A 25907-nucleotide genomic window follows, 5' to 3' on the forward strand; every position below is an offset into this window, starting at 1 on the left:
TGAGAAAGTGTCAAACGTGGCTTAAAGTGGCGTAATACTTCCCTCTATCCATTTCAACTAGAGAGCTAGAGAGCGAGAGAGGCTAACATTTGTTCACAACTCTGGCAAGCTGGCAACTCTTGGCCGGATCTAACAAATTCAGGAATACATATCGCCGGGGGGCGCGGGGGGGTGCCTGCTTGGGTCTCTCAGGGTAATTCTGACCATGACCCGCGGGGGCGGATGAGGGAATGGGGGAGATAAGGGGGATGAGAGTGGAAAGGGTCGCGCGCGGTGTCACTCTACCTTGCTTGACTTCGACTATACACTACTCCATTCTCATTGGCGTTGGGCGGCTACATATTACCACTACAACCTGCCAACTGTACTCTTCATCCATTGACATCACTCATCTTCATCTATCCTCTCTCTCTCTCTCTCATTCTCTCACAACTATCCTCACACTCCCTCTATCTACCTTGCTTTCCTTTCCAACATCGACATAGCGGCAACCTTCCGCTCCTACCTCGATCAACAACACTCAACCCCCCTTCTTAACTACACATCATCATGGCTCCCCGCAAGGGTAACGAGGCTGCCTCTTGGGAGGTCGACGCCGACAAGCCAAAGCCACAGGGCGAGACTCGTATTCACCGCTCTTACGCCTCCAAGGACCTTGTTCTACGTGAGTACTTCTGATTCGGCTCTGGTTGGCTTCTGTTTCGTCAAAGCGGGGGAGGAGGGAGAAAGGAGAAAGGACAAGAGAGTGAAGTGGGGAGGGAGGGAGGGAGGAAGGGAGGAAGGGAGGAAGGCAGCTTGTGGGGAGGAGCTGGATGGGTTGATGGGCAGGCGACCGGGGCTGGGTTTCGAGTTCGCTCGTTGGTGACGCCGAGTGCAATGAGCGTGTTTCGTCATCACTCTCATATCACCCGCGCGAGTTGTCTCCTATCTCTTACTGGTTTGTGTTGAATCCGTCTGTCTTGTCTTGGCAGGATCGAACCAGATCTGGTGGGGAAAGAGGCCTGGTCGTCACCTTCCTCATGGCTCACCAGTTGGGGGTGAATGGCGTGTGTCGTCATTTCGGTCTTTGTCAAGGGCGTGGGAGCGGGGTTGGTAAGCGAGACGATTAAATGCTGCGAGGTGTGTCGGTGCGTCCGTGAGCTGGCACTGGCATCCCGATGGGTGGCCAAGGTGCAGGCCGTTGGCGTCATTTCTCGGCACACGCAGCCACGTAATTGTCCACTTGGCATCGCCTCCGTGTTTCCCCAACAATTGTGCTCTCCCTGCAGTGCATTGTGGGGGTGAGACGGAGCTCCTCCAGGGCTCCAGCCTCCAGCGACTCGAGGGCCACAAAGCCATAGGCGGGGAGGGCTCCTCCCAAAAGTCCGTGCACAATGGCTATCAAACTCCAGCCGGGCAGGTGTCAGCATGACATCCCCCAAGGTGGCGAATTTCCCAAGCTCTCTCAAGCTCGCACAGAGACAGTAGAGAGTAATCTCCATGGTCTATGACGAGCACGGGCCGGTGGCGTGGCTCGTGTCTCTCGCGTCATGTCGCACTTCCTTCTGACACCGTTATGGAGAGTCGCTGATCCAAGGCCCCGAAGCTGGTATCGACACCATCCACGATGTGATGCTCTACGCTGCCCGCACCCACGGCTCCAAGATCGCCCTTGGTGCCCGTGAGATTGAGCGCACCATTACCGAGACCAAGCAGATTACCAAGATTGTCAACGGCAAGGAGACCAAGGTTGACAAGAACTGGACCTACTTTAAGCTCACTCCTCTCGAGTGGATCTCGTACGAGGAGGCGCTTCAGGAGGTCCGCGACATTGGTTCTGGTCTCCGCGAGCTCGGTCTCGGCGGCGAGGACGAGACGTTCTTCAACATCTACGCCTCCACTCAGTAGGTAACCCCTAGACGGCCACGCTGACGCCCAGCCGCAACTGGATGCTCATGGCCCAGGCATGTGCCTTCAACGCCGTTCCCATCTGCACGGCCTACGACTCGCTCGGCCCCGAGGGTCTCGCGCACTCGCTCAACGAGACCGAAGTCCGCGCCATGTTCACCAACTCCGAACTCCTCGGCACTCTTGCCAAGATCATCGGCAAGTGTCCCACTGTCCGCCTCGTCGTCTACGACGGCAAGCAGCCGGACGAGGCCACTGTCCAGAAGCTCAAGTCGGCTCGCGATGACATCACCCTCATTCACATGGACGAGGTTCGCGCCAAGGGCAAGGCCGCGCCCAAGGAGGCCATTCCCGCCAAGCGCGAGGACGTGTACTGCTGCATGTACACCTCGGGTTCGAGTGAGTAGCGATCGGCCTTCAAGCGCTGACATACAGCTGGTACGCCTAAGGGTGTGTTGCTGACGCACGGCAACATCACCTCTGCCAGTGAGTAGATTTACCTTTTCGCGCTCTAACGTTCAGTCGGCTCCGTCTGGAAGCTCCTCTACGAGTACCTCAGCCCCGACGACACCTACCTTGCCTTCCTTCCCCTCGCGCACATTCTCGAGTTCGTCGTCGAGATGTCGTTCTTCTTTGCCGGTCTTCCTATTGCCTACGGTAGAGTCAAGACGCTCACCGACGCCTCGGTGCGCGAGTCCAAGTCGGACATCATGGAGGCTAGACCCTCTATCATGGTCGGCGTCCCCCAGGTCTGGGAGATCATCCGCAAGGGTATCGTCGGCAAGGTTGACGCGGGTGGCGCTGTCAAAAAGGCCATCTTCAACTTTGCTCTCAAGGCGAAGAACGCCGGCAAGGAGTACAAGATTCCCGGTCTCGCTGGCCTGACGGACGCCATCGTCTTCAACACGGTCCGTGCCGGCACTGGTGGCCGCCTGAAGATCCTCTTCAGCGGTGGTGGCCCCGTCTCGGCGTCGACCCAGAAGTTCCTCTCGACCGCGCTCGTCATGATGATCCAGGGTGAGTAATGTAGTCCCAGTCACCATGAACATGCTTACTAACATCCAGGCTACGGTCTTACCGAGGGCACTGCCATGGCGGCCATTCTCAACCCCGACTGGATGAGCTACAACTCTGTCGGTGGCCCCGTGCCCGGTGCCGAGATCAAGCTCGTCGACGTCGCTGAGGCCGGCTACTTCAGCACCAGCAACCCACCTCAGGGTGAGATTCTTCTCCGTGGCCCTGCCATCTTCAAGGGCTACTACAAGCGCCCCGACCTTGACAAGGAGGCGTTCACCGAGGACGGCTGGTTCAAGACTGGTGACGTTGGCCAGTGGAACAAGGACGGCACTCTGTCGATCATTGACCGTATCAAGAACCTTGTAAAGCTCCAGGGCGGCGAGTACATTGCGCTCGAGCACCTTGAGTCTGTGTACAAGTCGGCTAGCTTTGTCCTCAACGGCTGTGTCGTGGCCAACGCCAACCACACGCACCCCGCCATGGTGGTCATGGCTCACCCCGTCGCCCTGCCCGCGTTTGCCAAGCAGCACGGTCTGGGTGACCACGGTGACCTCGAGGCGTATTGCGAGGATCCCGCTGTCGTGAGCGCGTGCCTCAAGGAAATGAACGACATTGGCAAGAAGCAGGGTCTCAAGGGTATGGAGCTGCTCGAGGCTCTTGTCCTCACGGGGGATGAGTGGACTCCCGAGTCTGGGTTCCTCACTGCCGCTCAGAGTAAGTGCTGCACACACGTCCAACTCTAGCGACTAGATTACTAACCACCTTCACAGAGCTGCAGCGCAAGACGATCGAGACCTACTACAAGGAGAAGATCAACGCCGTCTACAAGCTGACCTGAGGGGTGTTTGTGACTGTGTGTTAGGTGATGTCCATCATGAGTATGTAGTGCGGAGCGTCGTATTTCAGTCCATACAGTCCGTCCTGGAAGCTGAGCATGTAACGTAATATTGCAGTGGCTACATTGTCACAAGAGCTAAAGAAAGGGGAGTGTAGCGAGGCCCAAAGCTCAATAATAGCCAGAATATGAATCCGGAATATGGATTCCGAGGATATGAGGAGATATTTGGATGTTTTTTGCGGGGCTAATGGGGGTTGTAATGGGGAGTAATTGAGATTCGAGCACGTAATTTGAGTCGGAATCTTGCCATGTATCAGTTCCCCTCACTTTAGATGACGAAACACTCTCTTAACACTGCAACATCTCGTTACTCAAATCACACTTGACTTACAAACAATCAAAATGGCCACCACCAAGCAGCCCATCTGGCTCCGTTGCGAGAAGAAGCCCCACGAGCACCGATCTGCCCTCACCCCCACAACCGCCAAGACGCTCCTCGACGCCGGCTTTGACGTTTACGTCGAGCGTGACCCCCAGCGCATCTTTGACGACGCCGAGTTCGAGGCGTGCGTCTAGACTCGAGTCAGAGCTGACAGCAGCATTGGCGCCAAGATTGTCGAGCACAACTCGTGGCCCAACGCACCCCACGACATCCCCATCATTGGCCTCAAGGAGCTGCCCGAGTCCGAGTGAGTTTGGTCGTGCTCGTGGCCCGTGTGTTGCCATATCTAGCAGTGTCACAATCTGGCGCTCTCCTTGCACAACTTTTCCAGTCTCGCTCGTCAATCGAACGGCTGTGCGTCACGGCGCTCCGCGACTGTTTGCTACGGCGCTTTCCGCATTTCCATCGCATGGGCTGACCCCAGTGAGCCCCTCCCGCACACCCACATCCAGTTCGCCCACTGCTTCAAGCAGCAGGGTGGCTGGAACGACGTTCTCCGTCGCTTCGCCAAGGGCAAGGGCACCCTCTACGACCTCGAGTTCCTCGAGGACCCCGTGAGCAAGCGCCGTGTCGCCGCGTTCGGCTTCCACGCTGGCTTTGCTGGTGCGGCCGCCGGTGCGCTCGCGTACGCCGCTCAGAAGGAGGACGGCGGCAAGGGCGTGCTCAAGGGCCTCAAGCCCTACCCTAACGAGGCCGCCATGGTCGCCGAGGTTAGCGACGCGCTCCAGAAGGCCGGTGGTGCCGAAAACGTGCGCGTCCTCGTCATTGGCGCGCTTGGCCGCTGCGGCTCCGGCGCCGTCGACCTCTTCCGCAAGGCCGGCATCAGGGAGGAGAACATTCTCAAGTGGGACATGGCCGAGACTGCCAAGGGTGGGCCCTTCCAGGAGATCCTTGACGTCGACATCTTTGTCAACTGCATCTACCTCTCGCAGCCCATCCCCAAGTTTGTGACCCGCGATTCGATGAACGCTGCTGGCCCCGAGAGACGCCTTGCTGTCGTTGTTGACGTGTCGTGCGATACTACCAACCCCCACAACCCCATCCCGATCTACGACATCAACACCACCTTCCCAGAGCCCACGGTCGAGGTTGGTGGCCTGGACAAGCGCTGCACCGTCATCTCGATCGACCACCTCCCTACCCTCCTTCCCCGTGAGGCGAGTGAGCAGTTCTCGACCGACCTCCTTCCCCACCTCCTCACCCTGCCCAACCGCGCCAACGAGCCCGTGTGGGTCAACGCCGAGAAGCTCTTCCGCCAGAAGCTCGCCGAGGCGGGCGACGAGGACAAGAAGCTCGGCATCAACTAGGTATCACATTGCAAGCATATGGCGAAAGTTTGGTAGGCTGTGTCGGGGTTAAAATGCTCGAGTAGTGAAATCGTAGCTATGCCATGCATTCTAGACTGCATCAGAAAAAACAGAAATCAATAGCAAGGGCATACTTGCGGATGTCACCAGATCACCTGGGTGGGGCTGCGCCCAAGGCACATGCCATTAGAAACGGCAGGCCTCTTGTCCTAACGTCGAGTCGGGGGTGCCGATTGACCTCGCAATGAAATGATGACCTTGTAATGATTGGGTGCGACCCAGACCCAGATTCTTAACTTGTCCAGTGACGCCAGCAGGGCCCCAGTGGGTGACCCGGTGGCCAGAGCTCAGTCGATCGGGCGACAGGTTGTTGTTGTCTTGTGTCACCCGAACCCCACCCGAGTCGAACAAACATCCCGAGAGCCGGTCAGGGCACGTCCGGAAGACCTTGGCTTCTGTGGCGTTCGCTCGTGAAGTGCATGTAGCGATTTGTCAAGAGGGAGAATCCAGACAAGTGGTCCGAATCCACTGTTCTGGTATAGATTACAGTCTCATCTCCGCATAAACATCGGATAAATGCTCATGGTCATGCGATCTTTGTTTTATTTTCACTCCTCAATCCACACGTTGAGTTACATTACACTACACGCAGCGAGCCACTAATCACCTGTTCGTCATGACCTCGACCGCGGGCCCGAGCGGCCCGACCCCTGTCTCAACATCTTTACCTGCCTCTCCTACTTCCACTTTTCCACAAACAGCCACTTCGGCTACCACCGCGTGCACGACCACTGGCACGATCAACCCCCTCGCCCTGCGGGTTGAGGAGCGACCTGGGCGTGGGAGGGGCGTGTTCGCGTCCGGCCCCATCAGGGCTGGGGTTGTGCTTGAGGAAGCGCCAGTGCTGGTTCTTTCCAAGGCACAGTGGGAGGATGGGCGGATGGATGATACGGTTTTGGGAGAGTATGGGTTCTGTTGGTCTAATGGGGGCATGGCGCTGGGGTTGGGTATTGGTGAGTCTCAGAGGGGGGGAGAGGAAGGGAAGAGTTAGCAAGGGATCAAGGTAGGGAGGGAGGCGCTCCAAGCAGCTTTTGGGCGCGCGCAGATCTTGGAATCGGGCTATGGAGATCTAGGTGATGCCGGAAGCTCTCTCGCCTACTTGCTAGCATGCTAGTTTGTCAGCCGGGTCCAAGTCGCGGATGCCCGGATGGAAGGAGAAGCGCTGTCACGGAGGGAGCGGAAAGGTCCAACCTTGTACAACGTGCTGACGCCAACGCACCCCACGGCTCGATCTGGCACTCTGGTTTTGCTTTTCTGCGCACACTCATCCTTCTGAACGACGACAAACGTTTCACGTCCTGGACCACACTTTGATCACGAACAAATCCCGCGCTGGTTGCTGCCCACGTCGCACCACACATACACAAACACGTCCATGTACACTGCGACATCCCGATCGCTTGACTGTTGTTGACTCGAACCGACATTCCTCTCTGCACATTCCATTCAATCTTCCCTCCGCCCGGCCCCACGGCTCCCGAACTTTTGGACTTTGCGGTTTTCACACCAGCCTCGCTCTTTAACCACTCGTCGAGCCCCAACGTCAACTTTATCCGCAACTTTGCTACCGGTACCATTAGCTTTACGACAAGTCGGCCCGTGGAACTCGACGAGGAGCTGTGCATCTGCTACAGCGCTGACGAGACCAAGTTGTGGTTTCTTCCGAACGGAGAGCGCCCGCGCCCTCAAACGCCCAGCGACGACGGTGACGGGTCGGAACGGCTCGCAGCACTGCAACTCGCTGACGACGACGCCGAACGACAGGCGCGTGAGGACAAGGAACGCGCGCGCGAAACGCGTCGCCAGGCGGGCGGGAATACACACTCTGCCAAGGAGGCACGGCGTGCAAAGTGGCGTACGAAGCAGGAGAAGATGAAGAACGGGGACAAGGGCAAGATTATCGCGCCACAGCCGGTGCCCGCGGCCAGTGGGAACGGGCTGTTGACCGAGCCTGCCTCCCAGCGCTCACAAGATTCGGGCCGTACCATCACATCGGGCCCCACCACCGTCTTCGCACTGGGAGAGCGGCGGGTAGACCTCCCGGCCCCGCTTCACTCGGACAGCAGCAAGTCGCGGAGTGACATGCCCGCCGAAGTGCCACAACCGCTCGAATGGGATGAAGCCGGGCCAAGTGAGCTCCCCGATGCACAATGGGGTGCGTTGCGTCGCGCGCGTGGACCTATTGAGATCGAGGAGGAAGCCGAGGACGACAACACTGCTCTGAGTGAGTCTGCACAGCCGCAGTTTCGCTAACTCTAGTTCAAGTGTGGGCGCTCGACGCCACGCCTGGCACATACATGAAGGAAGTGTTAGACTTTACCAAGAGGGGCGTTCCGCTAGATGAGCGTATGCGCCACCTCAAGCGCGTCCGGCGTATCACAGACGACGCCGGCGAAGAGCGCGTCCTCGTGGCACTCGCCATGGCCGACACGACGAATGAGCATAAATTGCGCTCCCTCCTATCCACCTACGACGAGATCCTTGGAGCGCTTCCCCTTGTTGTGGTTGACACCCCCCGCTCTGCCGCCAAGACCACCGAGCAGCTAACCGTCCGCAACACGTACTGGCCAGTCCTCTACACTCCCGGCGTGCAGCGCTACAGCGACGCTCGCGGTTTCTCCGGACCCAAGCTCACGTGGGTACGTGCTGGGATTGAACGCGTGCTCGCCGACGCCCTCGCCGCCAAAGCACGCGGCGAGCTTCCCGTTGCAGTGTACGTTGCGTCACCCCCTGAGTCGCTCTACCCTCAGAGCGACGGCTTCATACCGCCAACGGACGGACTCGCTGGTGCCGCGGCCGACACACGCACTTCCTGCAACCACCCCCTCCGACACGCGGTGCTGAACGCCATCGCGTCGGTCGCGCGGCTACGCACAGTCCCGCCCTTCTCCGAGATCACCCCGTCGCGGAATGGTGCCGACTACCTCCTCACGAGCATGAGCTTATTCGTCACGCACGAACCATGTGTCATGTGCGCCATGGCGCTGCTGCACTCGCGTGTGCGCGAGGTGTTCTTTGTGTTTCCCCGGCCGCGGGCAGGCGGGTTCGAGGGTAGCTTTGGCGTACATAGCAGGCGCGACCTCAACCACAGGTTTGACGCGTGGCGCTGGACGGGACCGGTCGACGCCGAGGCGTACGCCGTACCGGACAATGTCGAGATTTAGATTGTGATTCATAGAGTGTCATGACTAGCGCGCTGGTGGGCAACCGTTGTGCAAGTGCACGGTTGCCATGCTCTGTCTTAGGGCCATTGGCCTTGCAACCCCGTCCTCTTTCTTGATGACCAGTCAACCCTCATCCCCCCTCACCCTATGCATATGTATACTACAGGTCGTAGCGGTCGTGACGTAACTAGTCCACATGAAACAAGAACATGACAAGACACCTCTCCACACCTCTTCCTCACATGACAAATAACCGTTATCTCTCCTACTCATGGTCGTGGCTCGAGCCCATGCTCCAGAGAGTGCTGATGCTCTCACGAGCGCGGTGGTGACTCGGGCTCGTAGCGGGCGGCTTGTCCGCGATCGTCTCGACTGCCCCACCACCGTCACCGACGGAGGGCGAGGTCGCGCTGCTTGTGCCGCTCATGCAGAAGCTCTGCGCGCTGTGGCGAGACAACGTCGACCCGTTGCTCGAGCGGTTACGCCGCAACGAGGGCTTGGGCGGCGCCGTGAAGGGGGTTGCGTTCTTGCCCTCGGCGAGGAGCCGGGCCTGCTCGCGCTCGCGGGCGTCGAAGGCGCGCATGGCCGCCTCGGGATCGGCGTCCAGCTCGGCGCGCATGCTCGAGTCGCTTGGCGTCGCGCTTAGGCGCGAGAGAGAGGTGGTGCTGCCACGCTGCGCCTCGGCCTGTGCTACTGGGACACTGGCACGCGAGAGGCGGCGGGAGAACCATCCCGCAGCACCAGACGCCGCCGTGGCCGACGGCGTGGATGGCTTCTCCTCAAACGAGGCAGTCTCCGACGAAGGTGATGCGATCCCCATAAGCTTGAGGTTGGCCTCCATGCGCGATCGCTCGCGGCGGTCCTCCTCATCCTCCTGCTGTGGTGCGAGCTTGCGGGCACCGGGAATGCCTGGAACAGCGGAGGCAAAGCTCGGGCCAACGGCGACGGCCGGAGACGACTGCGCCTTGGGCGGGCTCTGCCCAGCAGGGGCGGCGCGCGATGCCAGTTGAAGAGGCTTGAGCTGCGGCTTGGGCTCAGGCTTCTCCTGCGCTCCAAAGCCGAGCGAGCGGAAGTCGATTGAGAAACCTCTACGCGCACGTTTGTCCTTGTCGGCGTCCTTTGCGGGTGGAGGGGCCTTGGAAGCAATGGGAGCAGGGGCCTCGGTGGCATGAGGCGTAGCGGGCGTGGCCGAAGACGTGACGTACATGCTCTGAGGGCGGGCACGGGGCGCGGGTGGCTGAGAGGAAGGAGGAGGCTCCATGGAAGCGGGCTGTGGAAGCGACTCGGGGAGAGGGGGAGGGCCGTTCTTCTCCATATCCTTGGCGAGCTCTAAGACACTGGGCCGGATCTTGCCGTTGGCAAGGGTGCGGGTGCCGCGGCGCGTGCGGTAGTCGACCGAGAGGACATGCTCGAACCCCTCGGACGCAATGATGCGGTCGAGAATCTTGGAGCAGTAGAGCGAAAGCGCCTTGTTGGCCTCCTTGAGCGTCTTGATCTGGGCCCGTAGGTCCTCGACCTCGGCCTGCACCCCGAACTCGGTGGCGAGAGAGTGGCCGTTGGTCCGCGTCGGCGAGATGAGATCCATGTTGTACGAGCCGCCCGAGGTAACTCTGAGGAGCGCACGGTCTGACTCCTCGAAGATGGGCTGCTGAGCTTCGAGCTCCGAGTGGAGCTCGTCCATTTCGAGCTGCTCCTCGAGTGTCTCGAGCGCGCTCGGCTCCTTGCGCTGGATCGACGACGGCGTGATGACACCGTCGGCTGGAGGTGGGGAGGGCGAGGTGCCCGGGATGAGGCCGCCTCTCATGTGTCCCGCGAGGGTCCGCTCCTCGATGAGCAGCTGCCAGCTCTCGTTCTCCTCGATGAGGCGAGAGTTCTCCGACTTGATCTCGTGCATCTCATCGGCGAGCGTTGTGAGCTGCGCGACAAGAGTCTGGTGGCTTGCCGAGAGGGTTATGAGCTCCTCTTGCAGCGCCGCCGTCGCTGCACTCATGTCACCATCCTCGGCGCTGGGACGCGCGATCCGCTCCGTCGTCAAAGACTTTATCCGGTGCACTAGGTGGTTCTGCTCCGCCTGGTGGACCATCCGCTCAGCCTCAAAGGCCTTCTCCTACGCACGTCAGCCACAGACGTACGTGGAGGCGACAACCCATTCCGGTTCCTTGTGCCTTGCTTGCGCACCCAAACTCACCTGGTCGGCATAGCGGCGCTGCCCCTGTCTGAGTTGGCGTTCAACGTCCTCGAGGTTGTGTCGCAAGTGGTCGATGAGGTCATTGGCACCCTCGAGCTGCTCCTCCATGTCGCCCTGGGCGGCGAACGATGCGTCAAACTTGTCCTGTAACGCGATGTTGGCAGATTCCATCTCCGCGACCCGTGCTTGGTGATCGCGCTGGGCCGTGGTCATGTCATCTACCTGTGAAATGAGCTAATCGAGTGTCAGCACCGGTACCATGCGGGAAGAGTGTTGCCTGTGCGTGGCAACTGAGCTTTGTGCTGGGATGGCTAGGTGGCTTGTGCACCTTCCTTTTGGACTCCAGCACAACTGACGCATACCGTCATCGCACATGGCCGTAATCCTCTCACAATGCCTGTCAGCTGGTCGCTACACTGGCATTGGTGAGTTGTGCTATTGCCGCAGCCCTTGTTGGTGGTTTGTGCGGCCGCTCCCGCCCTTGCACCCGCGACCCGGGCTCTCATTGCCGTTACCGCACACGCACCTTTTCGTTATGGGACCACTCCTTGCGAATAGCGTCCTGAAGAGCATCCCTGCTTGCACGCATGAGTTGATCTTCCGTGCGCTCGGCCAACGTCCCAGTGAACTGTTCAGGCGTGCTGCGGCCTGAGCGGCTCAAGTCCTTGTCGAGGAGGGCAGATGAACGGAGTGCTGGCGAGGAGCGTGGGCTAGGCGTTCCAGATGGTTGCCAACTGGCCCGTTTTGGACGAACATTCCCTGGTCCCTTTGGACGTGGTTGGAGTATGGGCGTCGAGTCGGTTGGAGAGACGGCCATGCCCGTTAGGCGGGGAGGTGAACCGACAGTAGTGGCGTCGATGGAACCCGAGACAGGTCGACGTGTGGGACGGGTAGGAGTGGGCCTGTCGTGTTTGGGTGCTGGCTTCATCACTTTGTTGGGAATGAGAGGGGAGAGAGATGATGTCAAGTTGACGAGGTGAGATGAATGAATGATATGGTGATCAACGACCGTGTTTTGGTTTGAGATATCTGAAATTGGATCACGAGCCACCCTTCAGATTGTGGAGGTTTCAGGGTTAACACACTAAATTCTAGACCGCGTTTCAAGCAAAAGCACACAAAAATCCCTAAACCCCTGACAGGACCCCACGCGTCACGTATCCTTGGGTTGGTTCAGATTCAACACGTGATGTCCATTCAAACTTCACGTGGGCAATGCCACATGGGATGTATCGCCGAAAATCCGTCATTACCCTAGCCTTGATGTCACTTGAAGTCATTATTGTTCATCATTTAGCAGCTACAAGCTCAACAACATTCACCACGAGACACCCATCATGTCCTCCGAACAGCTCAACCAGAAAGTCCAGGTGAGAGAGATTGCGTTGAGATAGCTACGAGCTTGTACTGATGACTCAGGAAGCGGTTCAGGTGGAGCTCGAGAATCGCGAATACGCCGAAGCTGGAGGTATGGCACAATCTACCTGTTGGGGGAGGGTTGCTGACTGGTAACAGATCCGGTGATGGCAGAATACGTTATGGTCTTGCTCAGTGAGTCGAGCTGGCACTGGTCGGTTATTTGAGCTCGCGCTAACTCTACAGATGGCAAGGAGCCGGGTGCGTTCAGGCGTCAAGCGTCCCGCGACAGGTTCATTACTAACACCGCAGACCCGGTCGAGCACATGAAGAAGGAGTTGGGAGAACGTGAGTGCACTATGTTGAGTATTGCTGACGGACAGTCGTCGGTCCCGACTTCACCTCAGACTTTGTTGACTGGGTCTTCCAGCGCCGCTACGAGATCCAGAGCGAGTTGGATGCGGCAGCCGCACCACCGCCCCCACAGCAAGAGGCGAGGCCCGCAGCCGAGTCCGCACCATCCGGGCCGAGCAGGATGTTCGCGTCCGCGGTCGAGGGCACCAAGCGCAAGGCTGAGCCGGAACTGCAGGAGCCATCAACCCGCCGACGCCTCCCGGATGGTCCGCTCGGCGCGCCGACTGGACCCCGGTCGATGCGGGACCGTGAGCTTCTCCCGGATCGCCCAGATCGCCGTGATGACCGCAATGGTGGCGCCGGCCGCTCGCTGATGGACCGTCTCGGGCCACATGGCCAGCGTGGCCCCATGTCCATGCGCGGAGGCATGGATGGCCGAGGACCCATGAACGGTGGCCCGATGGGCCCTCGCGGACCAGGATTCCAGCGCGGATTCAACCAGGGCATGATGCCCCCAGGTGCCCCGGAGGCAATGATGATGCAGATGATGGCCATGCAGGCCAACATGCAACAAATGGCACAGCAGATGGCGCAGATGAACGACGTGAGTTGCCGCAACGGGCTTGGCTTACTATCGTAGCAGAAGAACACGCAGCGCCCAACCCGCCCAGCCCGTGGCGCGCCGACCAAGCCACCCTTCGCCGCCAAGACGAGCGCGCCTGCCAAGGCAGCAGCCGGCGCAATCCCCGATAGACCCCTCTCGAGCGCACTGTGCAAGTTTGGCGTCGGGTGCACCAATGCGCGCTGCACATACTCGCACCCGTCGCCCGTCGCGGACGAGAAGAGCGGCATGGTGCTGAGCGAAGAGGCGTGTGAGGCCGGCAAGGACTGCAAGGACCCCGAGTGCATCAAGAGCCACGTCTCTCCGGCAGCTGTCTCCGGCGCCTCCACGGGACCGAGCCGCGTCCTGTGCAAGTTCCAGCACTGTACCAACCCGTCGTGCCAGTACCGCCACGAAGACGCCGATGGCAACTTTATCCCGCCACCGGCGCTGAGCAAGAAGGACGCCAATGTCAACACCGGCACGGAGGATGAAGGCAGAGATGACGAGATTGAGGTCGTCGTCAAGACAGGTCTGGACGCGCCGCTGGACAACTCGCCGCAGGAGCGCCCATGTCGCTACGCCGAGCGGTGCACGCGCGCCGACTGCAAGTTTACGCACCCTGCATCGCGGCCGACACCACGCGGCGCCAAGCCCACACGTGGCCGTCCCCGCCCAGATGGCATCACTGGAGGGATGGCTGGTATGACTCCAAGCAGGAAGTTTGCCGCGCCGGCGGCCGAGAGCCAGCTGAACCCGACCGCGGGCGAGTTCAAGCCCGCCGCCGAGAAGGAGGTCGACGTGTCCATGTAGAAGTAGGTCAGAGACACCAGCATAGTGTAGGAGCATGCCACTGTATTACCATGGACCGATTTTTCCAACAACGCCTTCTTGGCCCGTAGCGTACGATACCTTGGAGCATTCGCTCTGTGTGGACATAAGACACGCTGCATAACATAAAATACACTACAAATCACATACTGCGCTGCGACGGGCTGCGCCACGGTTCCCAGCGGTTCACAATCGCCCACCCCTCTCCGGGCTCAAAGTCTCCGGGATCCTCGTCGTCCAGCAGAGGCGACCGGGGCGAGAACGAGATGCGCTTACGGCCTGGGGACCGCGAGCCAGGTGCGCGGTCAAAGCTCTCAACACTAAGATTGGACGACGACCAGCTACCAGGTGTTGGGGACATGCGTCCTCCGAACGGCGTCTGTGTCGGTGGCGTGAGTGGCGCGCGTAAAGACGACGTGCGTTTGGGCGGTGAGATGCCTGTCGTGCGGACAGCGCGCTCGGATGCGCTGCGGGGGAACGGCACTCTGCGATAGTTTTCTGGTCCGACGTGGGCGTGGTGCTGCTCGACGTGCACCTCAACGTACGGGTGTTCCTCGTCCGGCACGGGTGGGAAAGCGTGCATCATCCCAGACGCGCTGGGGTTGAGAGTTGGCGTACCCGATGGGGATGCACCGCGTGCCGGTGTCGGGGCGTCCGGAATGTCGTTACCAGGAGCGCGGGGGAAGATTGGGTGTGCGGGAGTCGGGACTCGTGAAGTGTCCGCTGAGGAAGAAGAGTTAGAGACGGACGTGGCTTGTCCGTTCTCGAAGGTCGCGCCGACTGGTGACGCCGCCTGCACATTGACTGCGGGCTGGGAAAGAACGCCGTGCGGTGACGGCTCGACGTGCACCTGCACCGGGCGGCGGTCAGGGTCGTTTGTAGGTACGGAGGGGAGGGAGTTCATGAGACCACCCTCTGCGCGGCGCGAATCCACGAGACCAGGCGACGACGGAGAGGCGTTCTCACGAAAGGAATGCGTGGCGGCAGAGAGGGAGACCCCGTCCGCCACCGAAGCTGCCATGGTTAAGCCACCTTCCGGTGGCGCAGCGGATTTGGCCGCTTCTTGACTCTCGGCAACCGCGCCATCAAGTTGAGCGCTGACCGGACCCACGACGCTTGGTGAGGCGGTAATGTCCTCGGCAGTGGCACCTCCATCTCCATTAGCTTGTGAGTCGCGAAAATAGCGGTCGTGGAGGTCTTCGTATCGAAATTCCAGCTCGGACGAGGCGCGGGCTGGAGGCATGGACGACCTGTTCGAGGCAAGGTCGTCGCGCTCGCTCATTGTGCCGCCAAGAACGCTCACGATGTCACTGTCGTCGTCCAACGCGGGAGCGTGCTGCGACGTGTCGTCGTGATCTGGTACAGGCGTCGACTCACGGTCGGAGGGAAGATCGTCAATGGTCAGGCCGGCGAGTGTTGATCCGAGCGGAGTGGTGTCGCGGTCGCGGGGACCGCTGGCGGCAAGAAAAGGGGACGATTCCTCGGACTCGACACGAGGGACTATGGCTGTGACCTCGGACGAGTTGTCGGGCTTGGGTGGGTCCAGCTCGGACTCCTCGATCTCAACATCGTCGGTGAGCTCCTCAACGTCGACTACAGGCTGCTCGGGAACAGGCACTGCTGGAACCAGCACAGTCGCGGGCTCCTCCTTGGCGTCGTCATTCTTCTCAGACACAAGCGCGCGGGTTGCATCCTTCGGCTTGGGCGCGTCCGCTGCGGGCTTGAGCTTGACAACACCTTGCTCGGCAGCCGCCTTCGCAGATCCACCAGTCACGTCAGGGTCGACAGTGGACTCCTCAGGCTCATCCTTTGAGAGGACAGCAGTCGCCGCCACGGCTGCGATCGTGGCGGATGCAGCAACACCTGCTGCTGCAGAGGCAGTGGAGACGGGCTTCTTCTCCTTGGCCCTTGGGGTCTCCTCGACATGGGCCTTGAGCGGCTCCTCTGGCCTCGGGGTCGTCCTCTCGTCGCCCGTGCGCACTGCGTCGACCGTTGCCGTGGATGCACTGTCGGGGACTGTGACCGTCGCGGCCACAGCGACCGGGGCAACCAAGACAGGTGACGCTGGCGCTGGCTCCGCCTCCGCCTCCACTTCCGGCTCCTTCGGCGTAGTTGGTTCATCCACCTCCTTCCCACTAACGTCGATCGGCGCAATCTCAGGCTTGGGTGTCGCCTCGTCATCCTCGATCTTCACAGCGGCCACCTTCTCTTCGATCTCTTCGGGCCCACGCGTCGAACCCCGCGTTGAGCCGGCCACGGAGCCCGCGATCGAGACGTCGTCATCCAGCGTCTTGTGTGCTTGGCGCGGTGTCCCAGTTGGGGTACTGACGTTGCTCACGTCCCTGAGGTTGGCGCTCTCCTCGCCCTCGGACTTGGGGTCGTACTGCGACACGAGGGAGGATGAAATGCTGGGCGAAGGCGCCATCGCCTGCGACTGTGGACCTGCTGCGAGTGCAAGGTTGCCCGGCACGAGATCGTAGCCCGGGCGAGGGAGCTCGGGATTGATAGCTTGAGGGGTGGTGGGCATGGAGAACTCGGAGGGCGCATCCTCGCCCGCCTCGGCGCGCGTCGAGAGCGGGGTCATGGACCTTGAGTCGTCCTGCGGCGGCAGCGAAGAAACAAGGAGCTGTGGTGGGAGCTGGCCGCCGGGGGATGTGGCCGGGGAAGAGGTCGCCGATGTTGGCGCCGAGCCTGAGTGCGCCGAGTCGGGTGCGGAGACGACGGATGAGGATGCCGCTGAGACCGAGCCGGCAGTCGAGCCCGGTTCGGAACCGGCCTTGACTGAGCCGCCCTTCGCGGAGCCGGTTGGGCTCGTTGAGCGCTCCGAGACGGTCTTTGGTTTCTCCTCCTCCTTGAGCCCTTTGATGGCGCCCGGGCGCCCAAGCCCCAGAGCAGTGGTGGACGCAGCAGCTGGGGTCGAGGCCGTAGGGGTTGTAGCGCTACCTGGTGGGGTGCCGACGCTCCCGCCCGTACTGCGGGGAGCGATGGCGGCCGCGACGTTGGCATTGCCGACACTCGGTACGCGGTTTCCGATGAGGTCTCGGCGCTCCGAGACGCGGCGTGGGCCAGTGCTCGTCAGCCCGGCCGTCTTGGGGTCGAGACTGGGAAGTCTATTCCCCACCAAGCCGCCGCGAGCGTACGACCCTTGGCCGAGCGGACGGGGGACGGGAGCAGGCACGCTCGACCCTCCGCCGAGGTTCTCGAATTTGGCGATGCGGTCCTTGAGTGAGCCCGAGACGTACCGCTGCGGCGGGGCGACGGACGGCGACGTCGGTCGGCTCGACGAGCGCGACGAGTCGGACCTGTGTGTGAGCGGGGTTGCCGTACCTGAGATGGGCCAGGAAGATGAGCCACGCCCCTCAGATCAGATCTCAACGATGTACGTACATGGTGTGTCCAACGTGTCGGGGTGTGTGAATGGGGAGATGGGAAGCTGAGAAGAATCAAGTTCAAGTTGAGTCCGCTATAGAGAGTCAGCACGTTGTGAGGAGTGGGGATGTATGAGGGTTGGGTAATGAATGGAAATGGTACGAGGCACACTAATGAGCGGGAAGAGATGTAACGCACAGATCGAGGTGGACACCACGCGCCGCAAGGTATGCGTGGTCAATGCGGCGTCGACGTGGGATGGGTATACGAGTTGATAGACCAGATGCGCGAGCACGTGCTAACCGAGTAACTAGATGTAAATGGTTGATGGTGATTGTGTTGTGGAGAGAGAATAAGAGAGAGAGGGAGAAAGCAAGAGAGAGAGATGGATGAATGAGACGTTGTAAAGTGTTACTATAGTGGTTTGAGGAATGGAATGGTTAACAGAGGGCAGAGGGGGGGGAAACCGTAAGGGGGTGAAGGGAAGGAAGGGGTCAACTTCCAGGACTTCCAGGGCACGCCACTGACGCGCTCCCCGGAGCATGTCACACGGGAATAAAAAGCACGTGGGAGAACATGTTTAATACTCCCATCTATCCCATTGTTGTTGATCTCAATGCTTGTCTATCCCTGATGGCCATCACATATCCGCTCGTCATCACCGCACAACAACACTCCAACCGTCATGCCCCTGTCGCGCACCCCGCAAGAACAAGGACGAGCTCCCAAAAGGCCACACACCTTTGGTCCACTCCAGGCTTTTCCCGATGGCACACCACTCCCGCCCGATCTCGCAACACCAGGAATACCGTCCGCCTCCGGCTTGCACCGCTCCCAGCCCGATCTGACGCCAACACGTGTGTCAGCCACGGCGACCATGCTTGTTCCTGCCCCAAGCTTACACCTTCTCGAGGGGGGGGACACGATGGAGGAGATGGAGATCGAGGAGGGGTTAGCGGGAGGCGAGGAAGGCAAGGAAGATGAGCGAGGTGGAATGGACGTCGACGAGCCGGTGCCATCGCAGCCACAACTTGAGCAGCCATCGCAGCCACAACTTGAGCAGCCATCACAGCCACCGTCCCAAACCCCTCCGGATGGGTCCCAACCATCTGAAGCTGCGCACTCCTCTCGACCCTCCTCTTACCCATCCTCACAACCTCTGCCGTTTTTGGTCCCAGCCCAGTCCCAGATCGATACAACAACCCCCCGCCGCCGCTCACGGCGGATAACCACCAACCCACAATTCGACTCGCCACCCGAGACCATACGCCCGACCGTGAACGCCTTTTCGACGCCTAGGCCCGCTGAAGCTGAGAGCGAGCCGACGCCGAGCCGGCTGACCCGCGCAACAACACCAGCAGGCACGACACGCGAACAGCTCCTGGCGACTCCCGCTGTCCCCATCGACGACGGTGACGAAACTCGCTATGGGCGGTACTACGAGGCGCTTGTGCGCCCACTACGCATCCAGACTCTAGGCCAGGGTATCGGGCGCCTCAAATTCGACGACATGGCCCAGTGTTACCCGCTCATCGCGGCCGAGACGCCCGACGGCCTGCGCGCCGCGTGGGAGAGCACGCTCGATCAAGTGCGAGGGGAGGCGATGGACGGCGCCTATTCCCTGTTCGATGAATATAGAATGGCGCGCAAGCTGCAGCGCTTTGCGGACACGGTCGACGACGCATTGCAATGGAAGGCGGAACATCCGGGCGTCACACCACCAGGCGCGTGGCGGTGAGTTCTTGCTAGCCAGAGGTGACCTAACGTTAGGCCTGACCTCACGCCGCAGGTGCTCAGCACGGCTGCCAACCTCGGCGTGTACGACGAGTCGTGGCGCATGTTGCGTGAGGAATACCTATCGGTGAGCCGTCGAGTCCGTACTTCGCATCTGACAGCAGCTCACAACGGAATGTGGTGAGCGTCTTAAACGCGTCGAGGAGAAGCGTGCTCAGCTCGCAGCATTGGACAGTGGGGTGTCCGATGCCGTTCTTGAGCTCAGCAAGGTGAGTTAAGGTTTAGCGTCCATTCATCTGACCCCAGACAAACGCCCTCTTCGAAGACTTCCCCACCACAGCCATGCTCGAGTGGGCCGAAGACGTGGGTGCCGAGTAACTGTATATTCTCACTGTATCCTATTGCTACACTACACAATACCGTGGCTGCAACGACGGCCGAAATGTGGCCACAGCTCGCCAAGCTCACGAATCGCCTCGGGCGAGAGAGGCACAGCGTCCGCCGGCCCCTTTCCTTGAGTGGTGAGGTTTTGGTCAGGGGTACGGATGGGGCTAGGGGAGGCACGAGGTGGTGGCGGAAGGCTAAGCGGCTCGAGGGGGATGTTGACGAACCTGGGTGAGGTTGGGCACTTGCGAGGCGCGTATGGCGGCGGTGGGGTGACCCACTGCGCGTCGACGCTCGGCTTCTTTGGCGGAGGCGTGCGAGGGGGCTTCCGCACGTCTGGCGCGTCTGGTGCCCGGGGCATGCGTGAGCGGGCAGTGCGAGGACGCAGGCGGAACTCCCGCAGACGGGGACGCGGTTCGTCGGACCCAAACAGTCGAGCAAGGCGCTTGCGAACGCTCTGGTCGTCCATCTGGCGCGCAAATTCCGTGGTAGCATCCCGGGTGCGCCGACGTTCGCGACGAACGAACCACACAGCACTGAGGAGGAGAAGTGCGAGACCGCTGCCGACCCCAGCGAGCCACAAGAGATTCCCGGACTTGGACTTGGGCTTGGGCTGGGAGGTATTCGGGTTGGAGCTTGTCGTCTGGACGAAGGCGGAGAGGCAGACGCCGAGACCCGAGGCGAAGGGTCCCTCGCACGCTGCGAGGGAGCACACGCCGCCAGAGAGGATAAAGTCGTCGACGCAAGCTGTGCACCCGCTGGGAAGGCAGGAGGTGCAGTTGCCACCACAGGGTCGGCAGTTGCCTTGCTCGAGGACGGTGCCGGGTGAGCAGTAGGGGATGCAGCGGCCATTGGAGAGAACGGGTCGGTCAGCTGGACAGGTAAGACACTGGTCTACGCCAGGTGCTGAACACGTCTGGCAGTCGGGGTGGCATGGGAGGCAGACACTGCCCACAAGGTGCGTCCTTTCCGGGCACAAGTCGACACACGTCCCGTTGAACACGGGACCGGAGGCACAGGATGTGCAGTGCTCAGCGTTGCCGAGGCACATCTTGCACGCGGCGTCACAGGCCTGGCAGGTGCCGCTCGTGTCGTTGTTCGAGGACCAAAAACTGCCGGGGGTGCACTCCTTGACGCACGCTTTGTCCTGGAGGATGTATCCATCCTGGCACGCTGTGCACGCGATGTCGCCCCACGGCTTTGCTAGGTTCCACTCGGGCATGTGGCATTTCTTGCACCCCACAGGGCAGGCTGGCGTCAGCTCCTCCTCAATCATCGCTTACAGTCGCAGATCCCCTTCTCCTTGGAGCGCACGAACGTTCCGTCCAGCTTGGTGAGGCTCGAGTCGCACACGCCCGACTGCGCTTCCATGTACTCGCATTTGCCCTTGAGCATGGCGCGGGGGAAGACGCAAGTGATGCAGTCGTTGAACGATGGGCCGGTGCATGAGTCGCAGATTCCGGAGCACGCGTTGCAGGTAAACGCCTCGAGATCGTAGTACTCGCGCGCCGCGCAGGGGGAGAGGGCCTGGCAGCGCGAGGGCACCGCCTGGTTCAAGTTCATGTTGGCTGCGCAAGCCGTGCACATTGGCTCTACTTGGCTGCCGGACAGGACGCACTCGGTGCATCCGGCCGGACAGACTGCGCATTCCCCATTAGAAGTGAGGTAGAAGCCCTTGACGCAAGTGTTACATTGCTTCGGCTGGGTGGGGTCGGTCTTCCAACCGGCAGAACAAGTGCACTTGCCATCAGTACCGCATGATCCATGAACACAGTTGCACGCTGGTGTCAGCGGTGCATTCGAGGTTGCCAAAAGCTGACTCACCTTCTGGTCCACTTGGCCCGAGGCAGTAGCCCGAGCCTTCTAGGCCGTCGTCGCAGCGTGGGCAAGTCTCAAGGCATACTTGTGTCAGCTGAAACCCATGTTAGCGGACATACCCTGGCAAGAGGGCCCATAGTGGTTCGGAGCGCACTCGTCACAAGCTGTGCCGGCCCAGCCTGGGCCGCAGATGCAGGTGGGATTGTCGTTAGTCGGTGATGGTGTACAATTACCATGAGAACAAGGTGGAGAACAGAGCGCTGTGGTCAGCTATGATGGCGAATTCGCCATTGTCCGCCCGATGATCAACGTCCATTGTTTACTCACCAGAACCGAATGTTTCAATGTCATTCTTGTCCGCAGCCAACTCCCCACGATTAGGCACAGCGCCCCAGATAGCATGGCCTCCGATCAGCGCATACCAGTTGGGCGGCAGGTAGAGGCTCTCCCACGACCCCGATCCGGGTTCCCCAACGTAGAACGGCCTGGGGAAGATGAGAGGCTTGGGTGGCGGGAGAACCCTGGTGCTGTCCGAAGTCTGCGATATGGTCTGGTTAACGTGGGAGGTGGCTCTTAGAGAGAAATTGTGGAACCCAGGCGTTATGTAGGTCGTCCCGTCAGATGCGAGGACTGGTGTTAACGTCGCCTATGAGCTTGCCTTACGCTGAGAGGTGGAATTGCCGGACAGACACCCGGCAGGAGCACAAACTTCGGCTGAAGCGGCGACTGTCGTTAGTTCAGAGGCGTAGCGGAGCTCACCGAGGGCAATGAGTGCGAGTAGGAGACGCATGGCTGGTTGTTTGGTGGCGGTTTTGGTGGGGAAGTTGGTCAACAGCAGGTACCATCCGGCTTATATTGGATCGGAGGAAGGAGGAGGAGGAGGAGGAGGAAGACCTGTGGAGGATCAAGATGGACGGTGAGTGGGCACTGCTTCATTGTCTGCTGTCATTGTGGCAGTGTTTCAGTCCGTAAAGACCCATGTCCCCAGGAGGTACTGTACAGTACTTTGAGTGTAATTCCAAGTGAGAAGGTAGGGCACAAAAGACGCCTTCCTCGCTGATCAAGCGAACGCCTCCGAGCGCCAAGGGCTCTCAGTCATCCTCTGTTCGGACATGGCGGGTGTTAATAGGGGAGGCTCTAGATGATTAATGGAGAGAAATGGGGTCTTGAAGTCTGTGATTCTGGTTATGATGATTACGAGAAGTGATGGTCGATTGGTCGAATACATTTACAGATATACAGAGTGATGAGTTTGATGGTACTGACACACACTTTACAGTTGCCCGCGTGAAATTGTGTACTTGTGGTACTTGAGTGCATATCAATCACCAAGACACGTGACTTGTGTTTATCGTGTCTTCATTGTCTCAATTGTCTTTGATGCTAATCGTGTCGAGTCGAGTCGACGTATATGACTGACACGACTGCAACTTGATCCTCACCGTTACTCCATCCATCATCCACCATCCATCATCTATCATCCACTTGCCACCATGTCGGATCCAACCCTCCTTTGTGGGTCTGATTCTGACTCGTACCCACTCTCCTCGTCGCTCCTCATTACTCGTTCATCCACTCCGTCCTCTGACTCTTCCAATTCACCCCCCACGCCTTCCCCACCTCGAGTTTTTCCCCATGAGTTCAAGCCTCTCACTCCACCGCCGAAGCCCGACTTCAACAGCTCTGGTTCTAAGCTGCATCGCCGCCGATCCAACTCTCTTCCCACTCCTGAGAAGCTTACAATGAACGCCAACCAGACGGGTGAGGATGTACCTCACCCGCGCTCTCCGTCACCGCCCGAGTTGAAGACCTCCACGCTCACGTCCAACCACATCCCCCACTTGGGGCTGCCGCCACACAAGTATGATCCCGCCATCCAGTCCTACCTGTACTTGATCGGCAAGGAGGGGTCGGAGGCAGACGCCGAGGGCTGGGAGAGGAGTATCGAACTGGGAATCGCGCGCTTGCGTACCGAGTTGTAGGTCTCGGATGCCTGTTTGTTCTAACCCTACAGGAGCTTCCCCTACATCATTCATTCGGGCCGTTCCGAACCATTTGACCCCAAGGTTAGGTCTTTGGATGGCTGGCAGGCTTCTGACCTTGCAAACCGCATTCGCAATCACCATTTCCGCGTCTCGGTACCGCTCTCACCACCTCCAAACTTTACAGGCTCCAGTACGGCCTCGGAATTTGTGATCGACATCGACCTACCGCCTCAACTTCAACCAGCTGACGTCCAGGCCTATCTCTACCTGGTTGGCGCGGAGAATCCGACAAAGGACGGAAAAGACTTCAGTGCAGGGATGGCAGCCGGCGTAGAACGCCTCCGCGATGCACGAGCCCGTGCCTACGGGTATGTTTGGACTGGTACTGCCTTTAGAGGAGCTGACTCCAGACTGTTCTTTGTGGGATCCCCCAGTAAGAAGGCAATGAAGTCATGTCCCAACTTCCCTTGGCTATGGGGTTTGACGCATGCTGAGGTTCTTGCGGCGTCCGAGGCTACGAAGATCCGCTATCCTCGAGATCAGCTATACACGGGCCCTGTCACCGCTACGCTTGCCTTTGATTCCACCTTTATGGTTCTGGTGAGTGGTGTGCGGGTGGCACGGCAACTGACACCCAGGGCAACGTCCGTGTGCCGCTTCCAGAGGGTCTCGTTGGCGCCAACAACGCCCAATGGCTCGATGTCATTGCGTTTCTGTACTCGACGGTGCATCCAGCTTGGGTCAAGACCAACTTTGCAGATGATAAAATCTGGCCTAAGGATGGCGCGGTTCGGCGATTCCGCGATGATATTGTTTGGAACTCGCGGACTGGTTTTGGCTGCCGCCCAGCCTCCAGCCAGGGTCACCTAGACTGGGAAGATGCGATTGACCAGGGTGATTTTGAGGATGTTATTTAGGGTTTTTCCCATTCTTCCAATTGTGAAGCTGGGGTTTTAGTTTGCAAGAATGTACAGTATGGTACCATGTGTTGGTCCATCATGTCTCACATGAAGAACGACATGAGCAGATAATCAGATGAGGTTCCTGTATCACTTGTAGCGATGTTTCAGATGTGGGGCCACCTAGCTGCCATCGACTTTACCAGTGGATCAGCATTGGATCAATGATCAGTGATCAACCATCAATGGCCACGTGACCACATAGAAGTGGTTAACAGTATTCGCACGCGCCACACAGCGATTCTGTATAAATGTTGCCGTCTCCACGTAACCATTGTCAAAAACAATACTCTTCTTCTTTCCACAAAACCGACATATTCGCCTTTTCCCCACCCGCCTACAACATCAACCCTAGTGATACTGTCGTCATTATTCATGGCAGAATCTTCATCCAGTTCCAAAATGCCGTTGTCCCTCCAGCAGGAGTGCAGGCCGCCGTTCTGGTATCATCATTCTTAGCAAGCCAAAGGAAGCAAGTCTACCTGGATGTCGGCAAGGCCATCTGGGCAGTGGGTTCATTCTATCCAACCCACATGTTGGAGTCATGGAAGAGAGTATGGTCCCTGCCAGTTACATTATCACTGACTGTGTAGGAACATGAAGTCGAACGCAGCCTCTGGGAAGCTGGTGACACGATGACGAAGCTCAACATCCTACACTTGTCATTCAGCCGGGGTTATCAGTTGCTCCGTTCGGCCTATGCTTTGAATCAGTTTATTGTTGCCCATTCAAAGAAGGTGCACAGCCAAGCTCTTTCCAACGTGCAATTGGTGGTCGAAAACGATGGTAACAGTGTATTAATGTACATCCAGTACACTTCGCAATTTCGACAATTGCCCGTCAATCCACTCCAGCCGTCGTCAACCCGGTATTCTCTCTCCCCTCCCCTCCTGCGGCGCCTGTGCCTTGACACCAACATCCTTCTCTATGACCGCAATAAGGTTGTGGAAGGACTTGCTCTCCGGCTTGCCATCGGCAGATTGTTGCCGTGTCAACAGTGTTGCTGCCAACGGTGCACAAGGAGCTGACTCGAGGGACTGAAAGCCCAAAGGATCGAGGGACGCCTCAACGAGTGGGATAGGGCTGAAGCGAGCAGTTGGAGCCAGGGCGTTCTCCGGTTCGACCTGATCCCCTCCTGTTCGAAGGAGGTCGTAACCGCAAGGCATTACGACTCCTCCTCCTCTGTCCTGTGCCATCACATGGCGGGTAAAGAGCACCTCGACGCGAATCCGTTCTCGCCGACTTGCTACAGTACACCTTATCCACATGTAGTTTGTGACGCGTTTCATCAATCGCGCCGCTGCCTATGCACAGATTGCCACGTGGACCAGAATCTATCATCCCCCATCGCTCCTCATTCTGTCAACACTACTACACTACTACTCTACTACTCCCTCTGTTGTAAATCATCGCGGATTCAGCATGTCAATACCCAACATCACCGTGTGTCGGTTGTGGACTTGTGAAAGAGGTCTTGGGAGGCGATGGACTCGAGTCTCGTAAAGTGAAGAACAATATCAGCAAATACTCTGATGATGTTGCAGTATACCGGTCCACCCTCTTCTTCACGTTTCGCGTACTGCTGACTGTTAGTACTTGGATACTTGTAGTTG

At 59.3% G+C, this 25907-nt stretch overlaps 9 protein-coding genes across 9 annotated transcripts; 6 read left to right on the forward strand and 3 right to left on the reverse strand.

The window, feature by feature from the left end:
- Positions 1 to 549: 549 nt before the first annotated feature.
- On the forward strand, positions 550 to 3742 carry FAA4 (uncharacterized protein; the record flags this gene model as incomplete). Its single annotated transcript, XM_060603361.1, has 7 exons — positions 550 to 664; positions 1577 to 1883; positions 1919 to 2286; positions 2323 to 2373; positions 2410 to 2904; positions 2953 to 3618; positions 3675 to 3742. The coding sequence occupies 7 exons, from the start codon at positions 550 to 552 to the stop codon at positions 3740 to 3742; spliced, it is 2070 nt and encodes a 689-aa protein (XP_060459662.1).
- Positions 3743 to 4144: 402 nt separating this feature from the next.
- On the forward strand, positions 4145 to 5491 carry LYS1 (uncharacterized protein; the record flags this gene model as incomplete). The annotated part of the gene is made up of 3 exons (XM_060603362.1): positions 4145 to 4308; positions 4342 to 4431; positions 4609 to 5491. The coding sequence occupies 3 exons, from the start codon at positions 4145 to 4147 to the stop codon at positions 5489 to 5491; spliced, it is 1137 nt and encodes a 378-aa protein (XP_060459663.1).
- Positions 5492 to 6167: 676 nt separating this feature from the next.
- TAD3 (uncharacterized protein) lies at positions 6168 to 8715 on the forward strand (the record flags this gene model as incomplete). The annotated part of the gene is made up of 3 exons (XM_060603363.1): positions 6168 to 6504; positions 7062 to 7775; positions 7811 to 8715. The coding sequence occupies 3 exons, from the start codon at positions 6168 to 6170 to the stop codon at positions 8713 to 8715; spliced, it is 1956 nt and encodes a 651-aa protein (XP_060459664.1).
- Positions 8716 to 8980: 265 nt separating this feature from the next.
- On the reverse strand, positions 8981 to 11720 carry CcaverHIS019_0608590 (uncharacterized protein; the record flags this gene model as incomplete). Its single annotated transcript, XM_060603364.1, has 3 exons — positions 8981 to 10822; positions 10904 to 11137; positions 11430 to 11720. The coding sequence occupies 3 exons, from the start codon at positions 11718 to 11720 to the stop codon at positions 8981 to 8983; spliced, it is 2367 nt and encodes a 788-aa protein (XP_060459665.1).
- Positions 11721 to 12240: 520 nt separating this feature from the next.
- Positions 12241 to 14027, forward strand: NAB2 (uncharacterized protein; the record flags this gene model as incomplete). The annotated part of the gene is made up of 7 exons (XM_060603365.1): positions 12241 to 12273; positions 12323 to 12371; positions 12419 to 12454; positions 12506 to 12520; positions 12572 to 12607; positions 12643 to 13217; positions 13257 to 14027. 7 exons carry the CDS (start codon positions 12241 to 12243, stop codon positions 14025 to 14027), a joined length of 1515 nt encoding a protein of 504 aa, XP_060459666.1.
- A 160-nt stretch (positions 14028 to 14187) lies between these two features.
- On the reverse strand, positions 14188 to 17958 carry CcaverHIS019_0608610 (uncharacterized protein; the record flags this gene model as incomplete). Its single annotated transcript, XM_060603366.1, has 3 exons — positions 14188 to 17347; positions 17433 to 17478; positions 17943 to 17958. 3 exons carry the CDS (start codon positions 17956 to 17958, stop codon positions 14188 to 14190), a joined length of 3222 nt encoding a protein of 1073 aa, XP_060459667.1.
- A 333-nt stretch (positions 17959 to 18291) lies between these two features.
- CcaverHIS019_0608620 (uncharacterized protein) lies at positions 18292 to 19526 on the forward strand (the record flags this gene model as incomplete). The annotated part of the gene is made up of 5 exons (XM_060603368.1): positions 18292 to 19148; positions 19185 to 19275; positions 19313 to 19328; positions 19374 to 19417; positions 19455 to 19526. 5 exons carry the CDS (start codon positions 18292 to 18294, stop codon positions 19524 to 19526), a joined length of 1080 nt encoding a protein of 359 aa, XP_060459668.1.
- Positions 19527 to 19557: 31 nt separating this feature from the next.
- CcaverHIS019_0608630 (uncharacterized protein) lies at positions 19558 to 22140 on the reverse strand (the record flags this gene model as incomplete). Its single annotated transcript, XM_060603369.1, has 7 exons — positions 19558 to 20783; positions 20816 to 21313; positions 21357 to 21434; positions 21470 to 21610; positions 21678 to 21980; positions 22014 to 22076; positions 22110 to 22140. The coding sequence occupies 7 exons, from the start codon at positions 22138 to 22140 to the stop codon at positions 19558 to 19560; spliced, it is 2340 nt and encodes a 779-aa protein (XP_060459669.1).
- Positions 22141 to 23092: 952 nt separating this feature from the next.
- CcaverHIS019_0608640 (uncharacterized protein) lies at positions 23093 to 24252 on the forward strand (the record flags this gene model as incomplete). The annotated part of the gene is made up of 5 exons (XM_060603370.1): positions 23093 to 23328; positions 23365 to 23416; positions 23591 to 23703; positions 23746 to 23935; positions 23974 to 24252. 5 exons carry the CDS (start codon positions 23093 to 23095, stop codon positions 24250 to 24252), a joined length of 870 nt encoding a protein of 289 aa, XP_060459670.1.
- Positions 24253 to 25907: the final 1655 nt, after the last annotated feature.

The sequence above is a fragment of the Cutaneotrichosporon cavernicola genome (genome assembly GCF_030864355.1).
Source record: "Cutaneotrichosporon cavernicola HIS019 DNA, chromosome: 6".
Lineage (NCBI taxonomy): Eukaryota > Fungi > Basidiomycota > Tremellomycetes > Trichosporonales > Trichosporonaceae > Cutaneotrichosporon > Cutaneotrichosporon cavernicola.